We start from the raw sequence: 19,974 nt of genomic DNA on the forward strand, positions 1-19,974 counted from the left end.
GTCTCAAAGTGGGAGATCGTGTTTGGATAACCACCAGAGAACTCAGACTCAAAGTTCCTACCAAAAAGTTTGCTCCAAGATTCATCGGTCCGTATTGTCACAACTGAGGGCCTGAGCTAACTGGAGGCAGCCTCAGTTGTAGGGGCTGAGATGTACCGGAACCTGGGAGGTTGTATCAGACCCCTGGACATGTAAGTAACATGAATAATAACTGCCCGAAGGCGTGACCACGACAACTTGGATAAAAGTCAATGATGTTTATTATGACAACTCCGCAACACAGCAGCAGTAAAAGAAAACGTAAAAGTCAGCAAAGAATAAATACAGTTCCTGAGTACTACAGGATGGCAGGAGCCACAGGGCACTGGTAGTGTGAGATAGTTCTTATGATCTTCTAGATGGAAAGTCCTTACCAGGCCCGACTGTAGCAATGGAGATAGCCCAGGATTGTGCCAGCTGGTGTTCCAGGAAAAGCTGGGTTGCTGAAGGTAAAACAGCTGCTGTGGATACTGGCTGGAGCCAGACTGTTGTTAGCACGGAGTGGATACTGGCTGGAACCAGTTAAATAATAAATGAACTTGGGAGCGATGAAATATGAACTGAAATGTAGAACTTGAGAGCGGAGAAATAATAATACCGGTGGAGAGTGGTAAAGTGTAGAAAGGACACCGGCCCTTTAAGGGAAGCTGTACTCTGCTGGAAGCTGAGCTGGAAGCAGGTAATGTTGTAGCTGGAAACAGATGAGTCCACAATGGATTGGAGAGTCAGGCTACACCGCAGGTGGAATGCTGGTGCGGGTCTCTATGGTGGAAGTCTTGAGACAGGAGCTGGAACCTGGAAGACAATCACAGGAGAGAGACAAACAGGAACTAGGTTTGACAACCAAAGCACTGACGTCTTCCTTGCTCAGGCACAGCTTACTTATACCTGCAGCAAGGAAGGGGTTGGCTAGGCAATTATGCAAATCAACAATACAGACAGCAGATTGGTGGAAATGATCAGATGACAGAATCCAAGATGGCTGCGCCCATGCAGACACTTGGAGGGAAGTTTGGTTTGTAATCCATGTGGTCTGGGAAACAGTAATGGCGGCGCCGGCCACCGGAGACAGGAGACGCCAGGCTGATAGATGCACATTTAACCACGCGGGCACAGCGGAGGCCGCGGCTGATGAAAACACCACTCTGACACTCTGCATGTGGAAACTCAGGAACAGCGGGATCCGGTCCTGGAACGCTAAACCCGCCTTAGGAGGCATCTGAAGGGTAAGTAATGGCGTCCAGATACCCGGATCGTGACAGCACCCCCCCCCCTTTAGGAGTGGCCCCAGGACACTTCTTAGGCTTTAAAGGAATCTTTGCGTGGAAATTTCGGACCAAGGCAGGAGCATGAACGTCAGAGGCATTGGTCCAAGAGCGTTCTTCAGGACCATAGCCCTTCCAGTCAATGAGATACTGAAGTTGACCGTAACGGTGACGTGAGTCCAGGATCTTGGCCACTTCATACTCAACGCCTCGTTGAGTTTGGACTTTCGGAGTTGGTGGAAGTGAGGAATGAAACCGATTCAAGATTAGCGGTTTCAACAGGAAAACATGGAATGTCCTGGGTATTTTTAAGAAGGGAGGTAACTGGAGTCTGTAAGCAACAGGATTGATGACTTGATCAATTTTAAAAGGACCGATGTAGCGAGGTGCAAACTTCATACTGGGAACTCTTAACCTCAAATTCTTCGTGGATAACCATACCCGATCACCCACCTTGAGAGCAGGAACTGCTCAACGCTTCCTATCCGCAAACTTCTTGTACTTGAACGATGCCTTGAGCAGAGCTGATCGTACGCTCTTCCAGATATTGGCAAACTGATGCAAGGTGATATCCACTGCGGGAACAGAAGTTGCTGGAAGCGGTTGGAACTCAGGGACTTTAGGGTGGAATCCAAAGTTGGTGAAGAATGGTGTTGAAGAAGATGAAGAATGATACTGGTTGTTATGACAGAACTCGGCCCAGGGAAGTAATTGAACCCAGTCATCTTGAGAGGAGGACACATAGATGCGGAGGAAGGCCTCCAAGTCCTGATTCACCCTCTCAGTTTGACCATTGGTCTGAGGATGGTAAGCCGTGGAAAACTTTAACTTGACTTGGAGGACTTGACATAAACTTCGCCAGAATTTGGCTGTGAATTGAACTCCTCGATCTGAGACAATTTCTTCTGGAAGACCGTGGAGTCGGAAGATCTCTTGTATGAATACTTGAGCCAACTTGGAAGCTGACGGAAGACCGGTGAGAGGAATGAAGTGTGCCATCTTGGTGAACCGGTCAACTACCACCCAGATGGTATTGAACTTGTTGCACATGGGCAAATCTGAAATAAAATCCATCGACAAATGGGTCCATGGTCGACGGGGAACAGATAGTGGAACCAGTTGCCCCGCAGGCGACTGGCGGGATACTTTATGTTGAGCACACTTTGGGCAAGATGCAATAAACTCCAAAACGTCCTTTTTCAGAGTTGGCCACCAATAGGACCTAGAGATAAACTCCAGGGTTTTTTGGATACCTGTATGTCCGGCAAAACGGGAAGCATGGGCCCAATGCATGAGCTTCTTCCTTAGTGTCGGCTTCACAAAACTTTTCCCTGATGGGGGCGTAGAGTCCATCCCTACCGTGGAGAATGCCAACGGATTTATAATAGGATGCTTGTCTGAAGACTCTGACTCATTTTCTTGCTCCCATGAGCGGGAAAGGGCATCGGCCTTGCGATTCTGAGAGCCCGGACAGAACTGGAGTTTAAAGTCGAACCTGGAAAAGAAAAGTGCCCATCTGGCCTGACGAGGGTTGAGACATTGTGCGCCTTTTAGATATAGAAGGTTCTTGTGGTCTGTAAGGATGGTGATTGAATGAGAAGCTCCCTCCAACAGATATCTCCACTCCTCTAGAGCGAGCTTGATGGCTAGCAACTCCTGGTCGCCAATGGCATAGTTGGGCTCCGCTGGGGAGAACTTCCGTGAGAAGAAACTGCAAGGATGTAAATGACCATCTTTAGCCCTCTGAGATAACACCGCTCCTACTCCAATGGAGGAGGCATCCACCTCTAAGATGAAAGGAGAGTCGATGTCAGGCTGTTTCAGGACAGGTGCAGAGATGAACCTCTGTTTTAAAAGATGAAAAGCTTGCATGGCTTCTTCAGACCACTTGGACGGGTTAGCACCCTTCTTGGTGAAAGCAGTAATAGGCGCCACAATGGTGGAAAAGTCTTGTATAAACTTTCGGTAATAATTGGCGAACCCTAAGAACCTCTGGACCCCTTTGAGGGTTAAGGGTACCGGCCAATTCTGGATTGCTTGTAGTTTCTCAGGATCCATCTCTAGTCCGGAACCGGACACAATGTACCCTAGAAACGGAATGGACTTGACTTCAAAGACGCATTTCTCTAATTTGCAGTAGAGATGATTGACACGGAGACGGGACAGAACCTCCTTTACCCAGAAACGATGTTCCTCTAAATCGTTGGCAAAAATGAGGATATCATCTAGATAGACCACGACATGACGGTATAGAATGTCTCTGAAGATCTCATTGACGAAATGCTGGAAGACAGCTGGAGCATTGCTCAATCCGAAGGGCATGACGAGGTACTCATAATGTCCGTCACGGGTGTTAAATGCGGTCTTCCACTCGTCACCCTCAAGGATCTGGATGAGATTGTATGCACCTCTCAGGTCCAACTTTGTAAAGATGGTAGCTCCGCTAACTCTGTCAAAGAGCTCAGTAATCAGGGGTAAAGGATAGCGGTTCTTGATGGTAATGTCGTTCAAACCTCTGTAGTCGATGCACGGCCGCAGACCACCATCTTTCTTCTTTACAAAAAAGAAGCCTGCGCCGGCTGGAGAAGAAGAAGGTCGAATGAACCCCTTTGCTAGGTTCTCTTTAATGTATTCCTCCATAGATTGCGTCTCGGGGAGAGACAACGGATAAGTTCGGCCTCGAGGTGGAACCTTCCCTGGAACGAGATCAATCGGGCAGTCCCATTCTCTATGAGGAGGAAGGATATCAGCAGAAGCTTTACTGAACACATCCGTGAAATCTTGATATGGAGGAGGTGGAACATCAGACGACCTGGGGGAGGAAGAACAGACAGGCAACACTTTAAGCAAACATGTCTTAGTACAGGAGGAACCCCATGCCAGGATTTGCGTAGTCGTCCAATCAATTGTAGGATTGTGAAGACGGAGCCATGGAAGGCCCAGGACCACAGGATGTGTGGCTCTTGGAATCACTAAAAGTGAAATAAGTTCGGAATGAAGAACTCCCACTCTCAGACGAACTGGTAGAGTCCTTAGAGAAATAACTGTATCAAAAATTTTACTGCCATCCACAGCAGTTAAGGAAAAGGACGAAGGAAGTCTCTCGGTGGGTAGGGACCACCGTTTAACATAGGCTTCGGTAATAAAGTTCCCAGCTGCTCCGGAATCCAGGAGGGCAATGACGTTCTGATAACGTTGAGCAACTTGAAGCGAGACTGGGAGTTTACAATCTTGAGGAGATGGAGAGGAGATCATTACTCCTAGCCGGCCCTCTCCTTGGCGAGCTAGGATTTGGAGTTTCCCGGACGTTTGGGACAGGCATTAATGGTGTGAGACGGAGCTGCACAATACAGACAGAGAAACTCGGAGAGACGTCTTCGGCGCTCAGCAGGAGTTAAACGGGAACGGCCAATTTGCATGGGTTCATCTTTAGTTGGTGACAGTTGGCGAGGAGGAGGAGCAGAAGATTTTGGAGCAGATGATCTTCCACGCTCAGTTGCTCTCTCTCTGAAACGTAAGTCAACTTTCGTACAAAGTGAGATTAGCTCATCTAACTTGGAGGGTAAGTCTCTGGTAGCTAACTCATCTTTAATACGCTCGGATAAACCATGCCAGAATGCAGCATACAGGGCCTCGTCGTTCCATGCCAGTTCGGATGCCAGGATCTGGAACTGTATAAGATATTGTCCTACAGTACGTGATCCCTGGCGTAAACGGAGAATCTCAGACGAAGCTGAAGTTACCCGGCCTGGCTCGTCGAAGATGCGCCTGAATGTTGACACGAATGCAGTGTAAGAAGATAGCAGGGTGTCGGACCTCTCCCATAACGGTGATGCCCAATCAAGGGCTGAGCCACTGAGAAGAGAAATAATGTAGGCAATTTTTGTACGGTCACTGGGAAAATTGCCAGGTTGTAGCTCAAACTGAATCTCACACTGGTTGAGAAATCCCCTGCAGAATCTTGCTGGCGTTGGAAGATGAAGACGTGGAGCAGAAATGGGTAAGGTGGGTGGGGTTATAGCTGGAGTCACTGTGGTTGACGCACCAGACGCGCCTGATCCACGGAGAGTTGTCTGAATCCCATCCAGCCGAGTAGAGAGATCCTGGAGACAGCGGATGATGTGGCCCTGTGCAGCCTCCTGATGTTCTAGTCGGGCTGCCAGTTCTTGCATCGGCCTGGCCGCTTGATCCTGGTCTCCGGCTGGATTCATTAGGTCAGTGCTTACTGTCACAACTGAGGGCCTGAGCTGACTGGAGGCAGCCTCAGTTGTAGGGGCTGAGATGTACCGGAACCTGGGAGGTTGTATCAGACCCCTGGACATGTAAGTAACATGAATAATAACTGCCCGAAGGCGTGACCACGACAACTTGGATAAAAGTCAATGATGTTTATTATGACAACTCCGCAACACAGCAGCAGTAAAAGAAAACGTAAAAGTCAGCAAAGAATAAATACAGTTCCTGAGTACTACAGGATGGCAGGAGCCACAGGGCACTGGTAGTGTGAGATAGTTCTTATGATCTTCTAGATGGAAAGTCCTTACCAGGCCCGACTGTAGCAATGGAGATAGCCCAGGATTGTGCCAGCTGGTGTTCCAGGAAAAGCTGGGTTGCTGAAGGTAAAACAGCTGCTGTGGATACTGGCTGGAACCAGACTGTTGTTAGCACGGAGTGGATACTGGCTGGAACCAGTTAAATAATAAATGAACTTGGGAGCGATGAAATATGAACTGAAATGTAGAACTTGAGAGCGGAGAAATAATAATACCGGTGGAGAGTGGTAAAGTGTAGAAAGGACACCGGCCCTTTAAGGGAAGCTGTACTCTGCTGGAAGCTGAGCTGGAAGCAGGTAATGTTGTAGCTGGAAACAGATGAGTCCACAATGGATTGGAGAGTCAGGCTACACCGCAGGTGGAATGCTGGTGCGGGTCTCTATGGTGGAAGTCTTGAGACAGGAGCTGGAACCTGGAAGACAATCACAGGAGAGAGACAAACAGGAACTAGGTTTGACAACCAAAGCACTGACGTCTTCCTTGCTCAGGCATAGCTTACTTATACCTGCAGCAAGGAAGGGGTTGGCTAGGCAATTATGCAAATCAACAATACAGACAGCAGATTGGTGGAAATGATCTGATGACAGAATCCAAGATGGCTGCGCCCATGCAGACACTTGGAGGGAAGTTTGGTTTGTAATCCATGTGGTCTGGGAAACAGTAATGGCGGCCCCGGCCACCGGAGACAGGAGACGCCAGGCTGATAGATGCACATTTAACCACGCGGGCACAGCGGAGGCCGCGGCTGATGAAAACACCACTCTGACACTCTGCATGTGGAAACTCAGGAACAGCGGGATCCGGTCCTGGAACGCTGAACCCGCCTTAGGAGGCATCTGAAGGGTAAGTAATGGCGTCCAGATACCCGGATCGTGACAGGTATCCTATTAAGAGTCTGTTTCTTACAAGGTGAAACTGCCTCCTTATTTGAAAATTCCCAATGCCTTTCACATTTCTTTGCTAAAGCCTCTTGTACTAAATAATTTTCGTGCAGCTTTCCCTTAACCTCCCAAGGTTCAAGCTGCTCAAAATGAGGAATTCAGGGTTCATAAAGTTCTTGACTTCCACAAGAGGTATGGTCGTCTCCAGTATCTCATAGATTGGAGAGGATATGGTCCGGAGGAAAGATCTTGGGCGGCTGCAGAGGATGGTCATGCTCCAAGACTGAGTTGTGCCTTTCATGCCAAGAATCCCACTAAGCAGCGTGGGTGTTCGGAGACCACCCTAAAAGGGGGGGGGGGAGTACTGTCAGTATCCGGAGTCTTACCACCGGTTCTGGTCCCTGCGGCCTTCCTCTTAACTGGCTGGTGTCGCTGCGATGGATAGGAGCTACAGCAGCAAGGGGTCCGGGTCCTGGGGAGCGGAGCATGGCAGCCGGAGGTGTCTGTTTCCATGTGTCCTGTTGCTGGAGTGGGGAGGCTGAGGCCAGAGGTAGTGGCTGTGTGCTGGTACCACATGTGTCCTCTGTGCAGGGAGCCACCATGTTGGAGACCAGTCCAAGTCAATAGGTATCCCAGTCCGGTACAGGCTTCCCTTATAAAGAAGGGTTGATGCTCAGCTAAGTTGCCAGTACTTCAATTTACTTGCTGCTGTAAGGTGCTCTGCGCTCCCAGGTTAACCCCTGGTATCCTGGGTCTGTTGTGTCCGCCTGGTGGTCAGTTCTGTTATTGCAGTCCTTTGCTCCCAGTCCACCTGCTCTTGTGGTTTAACCACTGGGCCCTCTATCTGGTAGAGGGTCTCCATTTGCTGATGGTGCTCACAGCGATCCTCTCTTCAGCATTTTTAAAAAAAAGTAATCTCTTCATTCAGTATTCTTCAGCATCGTTTACAAATTGCAAGTCACTTCTTCATTCAGTGTTCTTCAGCATCAAGTCATGAACCTTTCGTCTTTCAGAATTCACTCAGACTTCTCTCCTAGTCGTTGTGTATGATTGAGGTCTCATTAAAACTGAATTCCTCTTTCTTCAGTGTATCATTCTCGGTCATTGTCCTCATTGCCTACCCCTCTACATATTCGGGCCTAAGTCTTCAATCCATGAGTAAGAACTACATTCAGCCACCTCATTTCCTTCCTTTGCCGATAGCTGCTCCCTCAGTCAATTATCAGTCGTCAGATCCCCAACTTAAGCCAAGCGTGACATGGAAGAAGGGGAATTCCTGGTTTCTCTGGCTATTAAGGATGCATATCTTCACATCCCAATATGGTCGCCTCTTCAGACTTACCTCAGGTTTGCACTGCAGGACAGTCACTACCAGGTCCAGGCCTTGCCTTTCGGCCTATCAACGGCACTGAGGGTGTTATCAGGGGTGATGGCAGAGATGTTGCTACAACTCCGCAAGCAGGAAGTGAAAATCATTCCATATTTGGACGATCTCCTCATAATGGCTATATTCAGAGCACTTGATGGAAAAGATCAGCCTTCAAACACGACTACTCACGGATCATGGGTGGATTCTCAATCTGCAGAAATTCCACCTAGGACCTACGCAGAGGCTTCAGTTCCTGGTAATGATATTGGACACGGTGTCTCAGAAGGTGTTCCTTCCTATGGACAAGGCAAAGATAATTCAGACGATGGTATGTTCCATTTTGAAGCTGAACAAAATCTTGGTACATCTTTGCATAAGCTTACTGGGAAAGATAATGGCCTCCTACGACGTATTTCGGTACGGAAGATTCCATGCATGACCATTCCAGCTGGATCTGCTGGACAAATGGTCTGGGTCACCTCTGCACATAAGCCAGATGATATGCCTTTCACCAAACGCCAGGATTTCCCACTTATGGTGGTTGCTGATCTCCCTCCTGGAGGGTCAACACTTCAGAATTCAGTATTGCATTCTCTTGACAACGGATGCAAGCCTTTAAGGTTGGGATGCAGTGACCCAAAGCACATGGAAGAAATGTGTCTCTTGGTGTGAGGATCAACAGTATTCTGCTGTAGATTTTCATCTGGGACATTTCTTGCACTTCCTGCAGGCTGTTGTGGATGTGGGCCTACGTTTAGGCTCCATAAAAGTTAAAATCTCAGCCTTGTCTTTTTCTTCCAGGGAACAATTGGCTGTTCTCCCAGTGGTCCAGATGTTCTTGACAGGTGTCCTTTATATTCGACCACCCTTTGTTCCTCCCACAGCGCCATGCGTTCTCAATTTGGTTCTGGCCTTTCTCCAATCGGTTTGATTGAACATTTACACAAGGTGGACATGGAGTATTTGACAGGCTATCATGTTGTTGGCCTTGAAATTAGGGGCCTTATCCTGTAAGAGTCCTTCTCTGGTGTTTCATGAGGATAGAGCGGTGCTTAAAACTCGCTGGACATTCTTGCCTAAGGTGGTGTTAGCATTTCATATTAATTGGCCGATGGTGGTTCTGGTTGTCACTGGCACATCTGTTACACCAATGTCCATGGACGTGGTTCGGGCTTTGGAGATTTATGTCAAGAGGCCAGCTCGTCTCAGAAAATCAGACTCACTTTTTGTTCTCTATGATGCTTCAAAGATTGATTGTCCTGCGTCGAAGTAGTCTATTGTGTGTTGGATCAGGCTTACGATCCAACAGGCTCACTCTTCGGCGGCTTTGCCGCTGCCGAGGTCTGTTCAGGCCCACTCCACACGGTCAGTGGGTTCTTCCTAGGTGGCTGTCCGGGGTGTCTCGGCTTTGCAATTCAATTATGCTGGGCAGCTACTTGGTTGGGTTCGAACACGCTGTTAAGTTTTAAAGGTTCAACACCTTGGCTACTGAGGACCTTCAGTTTGGTCAATCAGTTCTGATGGGGTCTCAGCACTCTTCCACCCGGTTTGGAGTTTTGGAACTTCCCCATGGTACTAAGACCATCCCAGTATCCCCTTGGACATTAGAGAAAATAAGATTTTTATACCTACCGGTAAATCCTTTTCTTCTAGTCCATAGGGGATACTGGGCCTCTATGCTTTGATATTTTCTAGCACAAGTTGTTGTTGTGTGTTGTAGTTTGGGTCTGCTTTTGCTGTCCCTATTTTCAAGTTGTTTTTAGTGTAGCTATCCTCTTGTTATGTTGTGTGCTGGTTCGTTCTCTCACAACTTTCTTGTCTCTTTTCCGCCTTTCAAAGTATGTCTGTCTCCTCGGGCACAGTTTTCCTAGACTGAGTCTACAGGAGGGGCATAGAGGGGAGGAGCCAGCACACTCTGAAGAAGTTTTAAAGTGCCAGTGTCACAACTGAGGGCTTGAGCTGACAGGAGGAAGCCTCAGTTGTAGGGGCTGAGGTGAAGCTAAACTTCAGAGGTTTAATCAGACCCCTGGACATACGAGTAAGATGTAGAAAGGTTGCCCGAAGGTGTGACCACGACAACCAGGATTAAAAGTCAATAAAATTTTATTATCAGAACTCCATGTATTCACAGCAGTGATAAATTAATGAAGATATACAGCAGATAAAACAGTTCCTGGATAACTATGGGTTTGGTAATGGCCACAGGGTACTGGTAGCAGTAGGTACAGTTCTTAATGTCCCAGAGATGGAATGTCCTTACCAGACCCGATGAGCAATTATTCAGACTTCAGCGGAGCTATGGATTGGAGGTCAGGATCATGTGACTGAAACTAAGATGGCTGCGCCCATACCAGCCAGTGGAGGGAAACCTTGTTTGTAACACCACATGGAGATTCCTCTGTAATGGCGGCGGTGAACACAGAGAACGCCGACTTGCGTCTCAAACCTCCAGCATGGATGGCCGCGGCCGCAGTAGGTGAAGAGTGCCACATACCCTGTAGTGCGTTGAGAATAGGAGACGATGCCCGAGGCCCCGCCGGCAGGTGACGCCATGCCAGTTGCCCGGGCATTGGAAGAACAATATCTATGGATCAGCAGGATGAGACATGACATATAAATGCTAGCAACATAGCTGGAAACCGGGCCTAGGACACTGAGCCAGCCTTAGCAGACACCTGAAAGGTAAATAATGGCATCCAGATACCCGGATCGTGACAGCCAGGCTCCAATGGACCCCATCTATACCCCATGGTACTAAGACCATCCCAGTATCCCCTACGGACTAAAAGAAAAGGCTATACCGATAGGTATTAAAATCCTATTTTTTCAGAATAGCAGGGCCATCCTCGGTTGAAGGTATCACTGCGATGGCGCAGTTTCGCATTACAATAACCTTAGTAGGAAATACCAATTTGTATTGTACATTTCCTTGGGTGGAATAGACGCCTTTTGGCCAGCGTCACAGGAGAAATATCTGCAGATTATCCAGGCACTCAGCTGTGGATGAGGAAGGCAAAGAAGCCTGTAGAATGCGTTCTTTAATATGAAAAAAGTGGACCCTGAGCCGAGTGTCCCTCGGTGCTTGGATAGGGGCCTGTTTGGTCTTTGGGAGTCTATGGATCCTATCAATAAGAAGGTCAGCGGCAGAAGCCTTTGGTGAAAGTTTCTGAAAAGAGGACCGTGGCATAATCATAAAGCTCAGCATTTGTAGCAGAATCTGGAACGCCCATTATTGTGATATTATTTCTCCTAGACCTGTCTTCTAAATCAACGACTTTATCACGAATAGAGGCCATGGGGTAAATTTACTAAGATGGGAGTTCTATTTAAGATGGGATGTTGCCCATAGCAACCAATCAGCTTTTAATTCTCATTAATCTAGCACCTTCTAGAAGATAATACCTGAAACCTGATTGGTTGCTATGGGCAATATCCCATCTTAAATAGAACTCCCATCTTAGTAAATTTAGCCCCATGTCTTCCTGAAGGGTGTAATGTGCTGAAATCAGATCTTTGTGAGACGCAACAATCTTTTTCATCTTAGTCTGTACGAGTGCCCATTTCCCTGATACTAGACCTCAAAAACTTGAATATTAGAGTTAAGTTCTGAGATTATTTCAGTCCTTAAATGCAGATAACATAATGTATAGAGCACAGGTTCTCAAACTCGGTCCTCAGCACCCCACACGGTGCATGTTTTGCAGATCTCCTCACAGAATCACAAGTGAAATAATTAGCTCCACCTGCGAACCTTTAAAAATGTGTCAGTGAGTAATTAATACACCTGTGCACCTGCTGGGTTACCTGCAAAACATGCACTGTGTGGGGTCCTGAGGACCGAGTTTGAGAACCACTGGTATAGAGCGTAGAGTAACAGGACCATCTAGAGTGTCTTAAGACGTCTTCAGCCATTACAGCTGAGCTGTGCGTCTGACAAGAAGAAGCAGATGATGTAGTGGTCTCAGAAGGACCTCCTGAATTCGAAGTACCAAAGAGATGGACAGGTGGGGCCAATTTGGTACCTTTTAACCTTTTTTAGAGGCATGGTAAGCCGGCTACAAAGAGACTGACCTCTCAGAGAGAGGAAAATACAAACGATCTATAAATAAAAGGAGCAGTAGTACGCTGTCAGGAGGTTACATCAAGATGACTCCGTTCACAATGACATTCTTAGTCGGGGTGACGGGGGTATTCGAGACAAAATTTCAAGTAAACATGATGTAATGCAACTCAAATAACACAGTAATGACCGAGAAATTCCACTAGAGGTCAGCGTGATCACAGACGTGAAGTGCTCAGCACAGAGAGACACAAATGGCAAAATATATTCAGTGAATAAATCCACAAAATAATATACTGTGAGGTTGTGATCAGAGTGTAATGAGCTGTACTCAGACGATACTTGATACTGGGCTCTGCATGTAGACTGAGAGGAAGTAGATTATAGTGGTACCATATAAATAGAAGGTAGTTTCACCTCCAGGCAAATGCTTCAATTTAGTGTAGTGACCCCGATCCAGCTGTCAGGGCACATTAATATTAAACCTTATTGAAGGCAGAAGGCAAAGCATGCGATGGCCGGGCACCAGGATCCAAAATGGCAGCCATCTCACTTCCCAATTTCACCACTTGGCTCCGGTGACTGTGGGCATCCCGTTCTGTCCCTAGCAGTAGCGGAAGCTGCATACCCATGTTATCTGGAGAGCAAGTGCTCCTGCCTGAGCCAAAAGCGCCTCCAAGTCAGGTGTCTGGAGCGTGCAGAAAGACTGGGCGCACATAGCTCCAGAATACAGCCCGTGACTTCAGCGGCGTCACTAAGCTGTGGCAGTGAACAGTGCTCGGAGTGAGTGGAGCGAGAGGCTTTAGGGCAGTAGGAGTGGGGGACTTAATAGATTGGGTCTTGGTCTCAGCGGTGGCTGAGAGCTATCAGGTGGGGTAGATAAGAAGCCACTTAGTGAGGAGAGCTCCAGGAAGCACGTCTGGATGGACCATGCCCCTCTTATTTATTATTTTATATACTCCCAGGGGTGACAGGTGTGGTACATCCCTGCAAAGGCAGATCCAATCTCTTTCTCATCAGACTCTGCTGTCTTCCCTGCACTCTCACTCAGATGTTCACTGCTGCCAGTAGCACATGTATGAGAAGCAGAAGTATGGCGGCAGCTGTATAGATTCTGATATGTAATTCTCTGTATCATACTAACCGTACACACACCATCCTTATGACTATTGAGACTATAGAGGTAAGACACTGATGATGGGGATGTAAAAATAGGATTTTAATTACCTACCGGTAAGCCTGTAAATGTGTTACTCACCCTTATATAAGGTATATTGCTACAGCAGAGTAGGTGTGAAACAAGGTACTTTACATGCAATACACTATATGATACCCTGTAATCATCATCATCATCTGCTAGGTTATAATCTACTATCTCTTACGTCCTAGAGGATGCTGGGGTCCATTTAGTACCATCGGGTAAAGACGGGTCCTTTGGTAGCCACTGGCACTTTAAGAGTTTAATAGTGTGGGCTGGTATTCCTCTATGCCCCTCCTACCAGACTCAGTCTAGAAACTGTGCCCAAGGAGATGGACATACTTTGAGAGAAGGAAATACACAGATGGTGAGATTCACACATAACAAAAAGGAAAGCCAAACTAACCAACTTCGAACAATTCAGCAACGGCGAAAAAAACAATACTGACTCATGTAACACTGCAGTTATACAAAGCACAGGGCGGGCGCCCAGCATCCTCTACGGACTACGAGAAAAGGATTTACCGGTAAGTAATTAAAATCCTATTTTCTCTTGCGTCCTAGAGGATGCTGGGGTCCATTTAGTACCATGGGGATGTACCAAAGCTCCCAGTAAAGGAGGGAGAGTGCTGAGGTTCTTGCAGAACTGATTGACCAAACTTGAGGTCCTCAGAGGCCAAAGTATAGAGCTTGTAAAACTTAGCAAATGTGTTCGACCCTGACAAAGTAGCTGCTCTGCAAAGGTGAATAGCCGAGACACCCTGGGCAGCTGCACAGGAAGAACCCACTTTATGGGTAGAGTGGGCCTGAACAGATTTTGGAATTGGCAATCCTGCCGTGGAATAAGCATGCTGGATAGTAAGCCTGATCCAGCATGAAATTGGCACCACAATAGGTTGGTTGATATGAAAAGCCGACACAACCTTAGGTAGAAATTGCTGACGCGTTCTGAGCTCAGCTCTGTCCTCGTGGAAAATCAAGTAGGGGCTCTTCTGCGACAATGCCCCCAATTCTGATACGCGTCTGGCAGAAGCCAAGGCCAACAACGTGACCGCCTTCCAAGTAAGAAACTTTACGTCCACCTCCTGTAAAGGTTTGAAGCAATCCGATTGCAGCAACTGCAGCACCACTTTAAGGTCTCTAGGTGCCATAGGAGGCACAAAGGGTGGTTGGATGTGCAGAACTCTTTTCAAGAAAGTCTGAACCTCAGGGATAGCAGCCAATTGTTTCTAGAAGAAAATAGACAAGGCCGAAATCTGGACCTTGATGGAGGCCAAGCGTAGGCCAACATCCACACCAGCTTGCAGAAAGAAGAGAAAATGTCCCAGTTGAAACTCCACCGTAGGAAACTTCTTGGATTCACACCAAGACACATACTTTTTCCAAATCCGATGGTTATGATTAGATGTTACTCCCTTCTTAGCTTGGATCAGAGTATGAATAACCGTATTCGGAATGCGCTTCCGAGTTAAGATCTGACGTTCAACCTCCATGCCATCAAACATAGCCGCAGTAAGTCTTGATAGGCAAACGGCCCCTGCAGTAAATGGTCCTCGCAAAGAGGAAGAGGCCTCGGATCCTCCAGCTGTAATGCCAGAAGATCCGCGTACCAAGCCCGCCTTGGCCAGTCCAGAGCAATGAGTATCGACGGAACTTTTGATCTTTTTATTAGTTTGAGAATCCTTGGGATGAGTGGAAGTGGATGGAACACATACACTGACTGGAACACCCACGGAGTCACCAAGGCGTCTACCGCCACTGACTGTGGGTCTCGTGACCTGGAACAGTACCTCTGCAGCTCCTTGTTGAGACGAGAGGCCATCATGTCTATCTGAGGTACACCCCATCGGCGTGTTACCTCTGTGAATACCTCCAGGTGGAGGCCCCATTCTGCTAGATGGAGATCGTGTCTGCTGACGATGTCCGCCTCCCAGTTGTCCACTCCCAGAATGAAGATCGCAGACAGCGCCAGCACGTGTCTTTCTGCCCAGAGGAGGATTCTTGTTACCTCTGACATTGCAGCCCTGCTCTTCGTTCCACCCTGACTGTTTATGTAGGACACCGCTGTGACGTTGTCCGACTAAACCTGAATGGCTCGATCTTGCAGAAGATGAGCCGCTTGTAGAAGGCCATTGTATATGGCCCTTAGTTCCAGAATGTTTATTGGAAGGACCGATTCCTGGCTTGACCACATTCCTTGGACTTTTCTCCCTGGGTGACTACTCCCCAACCTTTGAGGCTTGCGTCCATGGTTAGAAGAATCCAATTCTGAATCCTGAACCTGTGGCCCTCGAGCAGGTGCGAAGTTTGCAGCCACCAGAGTAGTGAAATTCTGGCTTTCAGGCATATTCACTGGTGCATGTGAAGATGCGATCCCGACCACTTGTCCAGGAGATCCAGCTGGAAGAACATTCAGTACTGTAGAGCCTCGAAGGAGGCTACAATCTTCCACAGAAGACGAATGCACTGATTAACCGATACCCGGGGAGGTTTCAAGACATCCCGGACCATTGATTGGATCACCAACGCTTTCTCCACCGGTAGAAACACCCTCTGCACTTCCGTGTCGAGTATCATCCCCAGGAAGTGCAGTCTCCTTGTCTGTTTCAAATGTAACTTTGGAAGGTTCAGGATCCATCCATGATCCCAGAGTAGTTGAGTTGAGAGTGAAATATTCTGCAATAGCTTCTCCTTGGAAGATTCTTTTATCAGCAGATCATCCAGATATAGAATTATGTTCACTCCCTGTTTGCGTAGGTGGAGCATGATCTCCGCCATGACCTTGGTGAACATCCTTGGTGCTGTGGAGAGGCCAAATGGCAATGTCTGGAACTGATAGTGAAAGTCCTGTAGTGCAAACCGTAGATAGGCCTGGTGAGGTGGACAGATCAGAATGTGAAGGTACGCATCCTTGAAATCCAGGGATACTAGGAATTCCCCCTCCTCCAGACCTGAGATCACCGCTCGCTGAGACTCAATCTTGAATTGGAAAACCCTCAAGTTAGCGGTTCAACGACTTCAGGTTCAACATAGGTCTTACCGAAACGTCCGGTTTTGGTACCACAGGCAGGTTTGAGTAATAACCCTTTTTCCATGTCAACCTTTTGTCCATGTCGACCTAAGGTGTGTCGACCAATTGGTGTCGACCTAAGGTGTGTCGACCTTTTTGTTGTCGACCTGGAGTCCCAGACCCGCATCCTCTAGGACATAAGAGAATGTAGATTATAACCTAGCAGATAATGATGATTACAGGGTATTATATGGTGCATTGCATGTAAAGTACCTTGTTCCACACCTACTCTGCTGTAGCAATATACCTTTATATAAGGGTGAGTAACACATGTACAGGCTTACCAGCGTATGAGCACACACATAAAGGAATGCTACCTTACCAATGCTTCCAGGAGTAACGTTAGGAGACATTTCTCTGATCCATCAGCTCATATGACTGATATTATTGTTCATCTAGAATCTCCAATTCATACGATATGTTCCCCATCCATTGTTTTACATTGGTGCTGACATAGGACTTGGTGAGTGACTACATCTCCATTTATACTTCATGGTTAGTTACCAGTACAAGAGAGAGATATATCTAAGTCTTATTATAATATTACATATGTTATTGTGAGTGTTCTCAGGAGGGTGGACACAATGATAGTCTGAGACACAATATTATAAAGCCTTCAGTAAAAGTTATGTTTTATTATACACACATATTTACAATTAAGTGTCCCAGAGAGTCGTCTTCTCCTATTGTTTGCAAGATTAATATTGTTACAGAAAATGTCACATTTCCATAATGTATTTTATTTCCAGCAGATGGACACACACGCAGGAATATCACAGAAGGACATCTAATGTTATCCTCAGATTGTGAAATAAAAGATAATGACAGCAGACAGGATTCTCCAGGAGATAACCCCATTACCCCAGTTATACATCCAGCTCTATCAGCTGGTCCCTCTGATCCTGGGAAATGTTCTCCTGATCACTCTGATATTGGTGCATCTGTTACAGCTCTGAGAGTAGATACAGAGTTTCCGTGTACTGTAGATGCCAAATGTTTTACACAGAACACAAAGCTTATTAACCCACACACAGGTAAGCTAGGTGAAAGGCCATTTCTATGTTCTGAGTGTGGGAAATGTTTTACATACAAATCAGATCTTGTTAAACATCAGAGAAGTCACACAGGTGAGAAGCCATTTCCATGTTCTGAGTGTGGGAAATGTTTTACACTGAAATCACATCTTGTTACACATCATAGAAGTCACACAGGTGAGAAACCATTTCTATGCTCTGATTGTGGGAAATGTTTTACCTGCAAATCACATCTTGTTACACATCAGCGAAGTCACACAGGTGAGAAGCCATTTTCATGTTCTGAGTGTGGGAAATGTTTTACACTGAATTCATATCTTGTTATACATAACAGAAGTCACACAGGTGAGAAACCATTTTCTTGCTCTGAGTGTGGGAAATGTTTTACACTGAAATCACATCTTGTTATACATAACAGAAGTCACACAGGTGAGAAACCATTTTCTTGCCCTGAGTGTGGGAAATGTTTTACCTGCAAATCACATCTTGTTTCACATCAGCACAGTCACACAGGTGAGAAGCCATTTCCTTGTTCTGAGTGTGGGAAATGTTTTGCACACAAATCAGCTCTTGTTATACACCAGAGAAGTCACACAGGTGAGAAGTGGTTTTCTTGCTCTGAGTGCAGGAAATGTTTTACACAGAAATCACAACTTGTTACACATCAGCAAAGTCACACAGGTGAAAGGCCATTTCCATGTTCTGAGTGTGGGAAATGTTTTACACGAAAATTACAACTTGTAAGACATCAGAAAAATCACATAGATGAGAAGCCATTTTCTTGCTCTGAGTGTGGGAAATGTTTTACATGGAAATCAGAACTTGTTCCACATCAGCGAAGTCACATAGGTGAGAAGCCATATTCTTGCTCTGTGTGCGGGAAATGTTTTACACAAAAATCACATCTTGTTATACATCAGCGCAGTCACACAGGTGAGAGGCCATTTCCATGTTCTGAGTGTGGGAAATGTTTTGCACACAAATCAGCTCTTGTTAGACATAACAGAAGTCACACAGGTGAGAAGCCATTTTCTTGCTCTGAGTGCAGGAAATGTTTTACACAGAAATCACAACTTGTTACACATCAGCAAAGTCATACAGGTGAGAGGCCATTTCCATGTTTTGAGTGTGGGAAATGTTTTACACGGAAATCACAACTTGTTACACATCAGCGAAGTCACACAGGTGAGAGGCCATTTCCATGTTCTGAGTGTGGGAAATGTTTTACACGGAAATCACAACTTGTAACACATCAGAGAAGTCACACAGGTGAGAAGCCATTTTCTTGCTCTGTGTGCGGGAAATGTTATACACAAAAATCAAATCTTGTTAGACATCAGCAAAGTCACACAGATGAGAGGTCATTTTCATGCTCTGAGAAATAAATCAGCTCTTGTTGCACACAGTAGACATCACTCAGGTGAGGAACAATTTTAATCTTCTGAAGTATAGTCATTGCCATGCGTTGTTCTTCAAGTTTCTTATCCTCCTATGTTTTTTGCAATATACATACTACCACTGGGTGAAATAATCAGATGTCATGCCCTCATCTACCACTGCTATGCAGATGACATGTCTTTTGCCCCAGGAACTGAGAACCCAATCCTAAATGGTTGTCTAGCTGAGCTCCAGGTGTGGGTGATGCCAGTTGGCTATGACTCAGTCTTGGTGAAACAGGTCTTTATGTTCGAAGCTCACCAACAAAGGGCAGGGCTACAGCTCAACTTTGCAAACCAACCGGGCTTGGGGGTTCAGAGTTACAGAATGCTGATCATGTGCGGAATCTTGGTGTCCTGGATGGTGGAGTGACACTTAGACATCAGTATCTGCCACAATCAGATCCTCATCTGAGGAACATAGCCAGACTCCAGCACGTAATTCCCTCAGAAGATCTACCTACAGTCATACATGTACTTGTATCTTCACGCATAGACTACTGCAATGTCCTCTACCTGGGTCTCCCAGCAAAAGAGTTTCACCGGTTGTAGCTTGTACAGAATGCAGCAGCCAGACTGTTACCTAACCAGCCCGTTCCTGCCACATAACACCCACTCTGCTCCCTCCACCGGCTGCCTGTAAGATGGTGACTCTATTACATAATCTTACTGACTCTCCCAGCCCTACATGACCAGGGTCCATGGCACCAGAAGAAGCTTCTGCCTCCTTACTGCCCTGCTTTCTAACTTCCACCTGCAGATGAAGGACTGTTACAGGCAGTACCAAGACTCCCCAAGCAGTGCTGAGATGTCAGAGGGGGAGACAAGGTAGTGGCAGAAGTGGGGTGGGTGACAGTTGGGGGGAGATGGGGGCGGTGGCAGTAGTGGGGGTGATAGGGTGGTGACAGTAGTGGGGGGAGACAAGGCGGAGGCAGTAATGGGGAAGACAGGGCGGTGACAGATGTTTGGGGGAGACGTGGCAGTATTGGGGGAGACAGAACGTTGGCAGTAGTGGGGGGAGACGGGGCGGGTAGCAGTAGTGGGGGAAGGCGGGGTGGGTGGCAGTTGT

At 46.9% G+C, this 19,974-nt stretch overlaps 1 protein-coding gene across 2 annotated transcripts in view; it reads left to right on the forward strand.

The window, feature by feature from the left end:
* Positions 1 to 19,747, forward strand: part of LOC134984903 (zinc finger protein 665-like) — a 49,852-nt gene extending 30,105 nt beyond the window's left edge. Inside the window, exon 5 of one of the 2 annotated variants that reach the window (XM_063950373.1) lies at positions 17,185 to 19,747. In XM_063950373.1, the coding sequence (XP_063806443.1) occupies positions 17,185 to 18,854 (1,670 nt within the window). In that variant the 3' untranslated portion in view covers positions 18,855 to 19,747. The remainder of the gene's footprint in view (positions 1 to 17,184) is intronic. The other variant, XM_063950374.1, reaches the window with a different exon arrangement.
* Positions 19,748 to 19,974: the final 227 nt, after the last annotated feature.

The sequence above is a fragment of the Pseudophryne corroboree genome (assembly GCF_028390025.1).
Source record: "Pseudophryne corroboree isolate aPseCor3 chromosome 3 unlocalized genomic scaffold, aPseCor3.hap2 SUPER_3_unloc_90, whole genome shotgun sequence".
NCBI classification, from domain to species: domain Eukaryota; kingdom Metazoa; phylum Chordata; class Amphibia; order Anura; family Myobatrachidae; genus Pseudophryne; species Pseudophryne corroboree.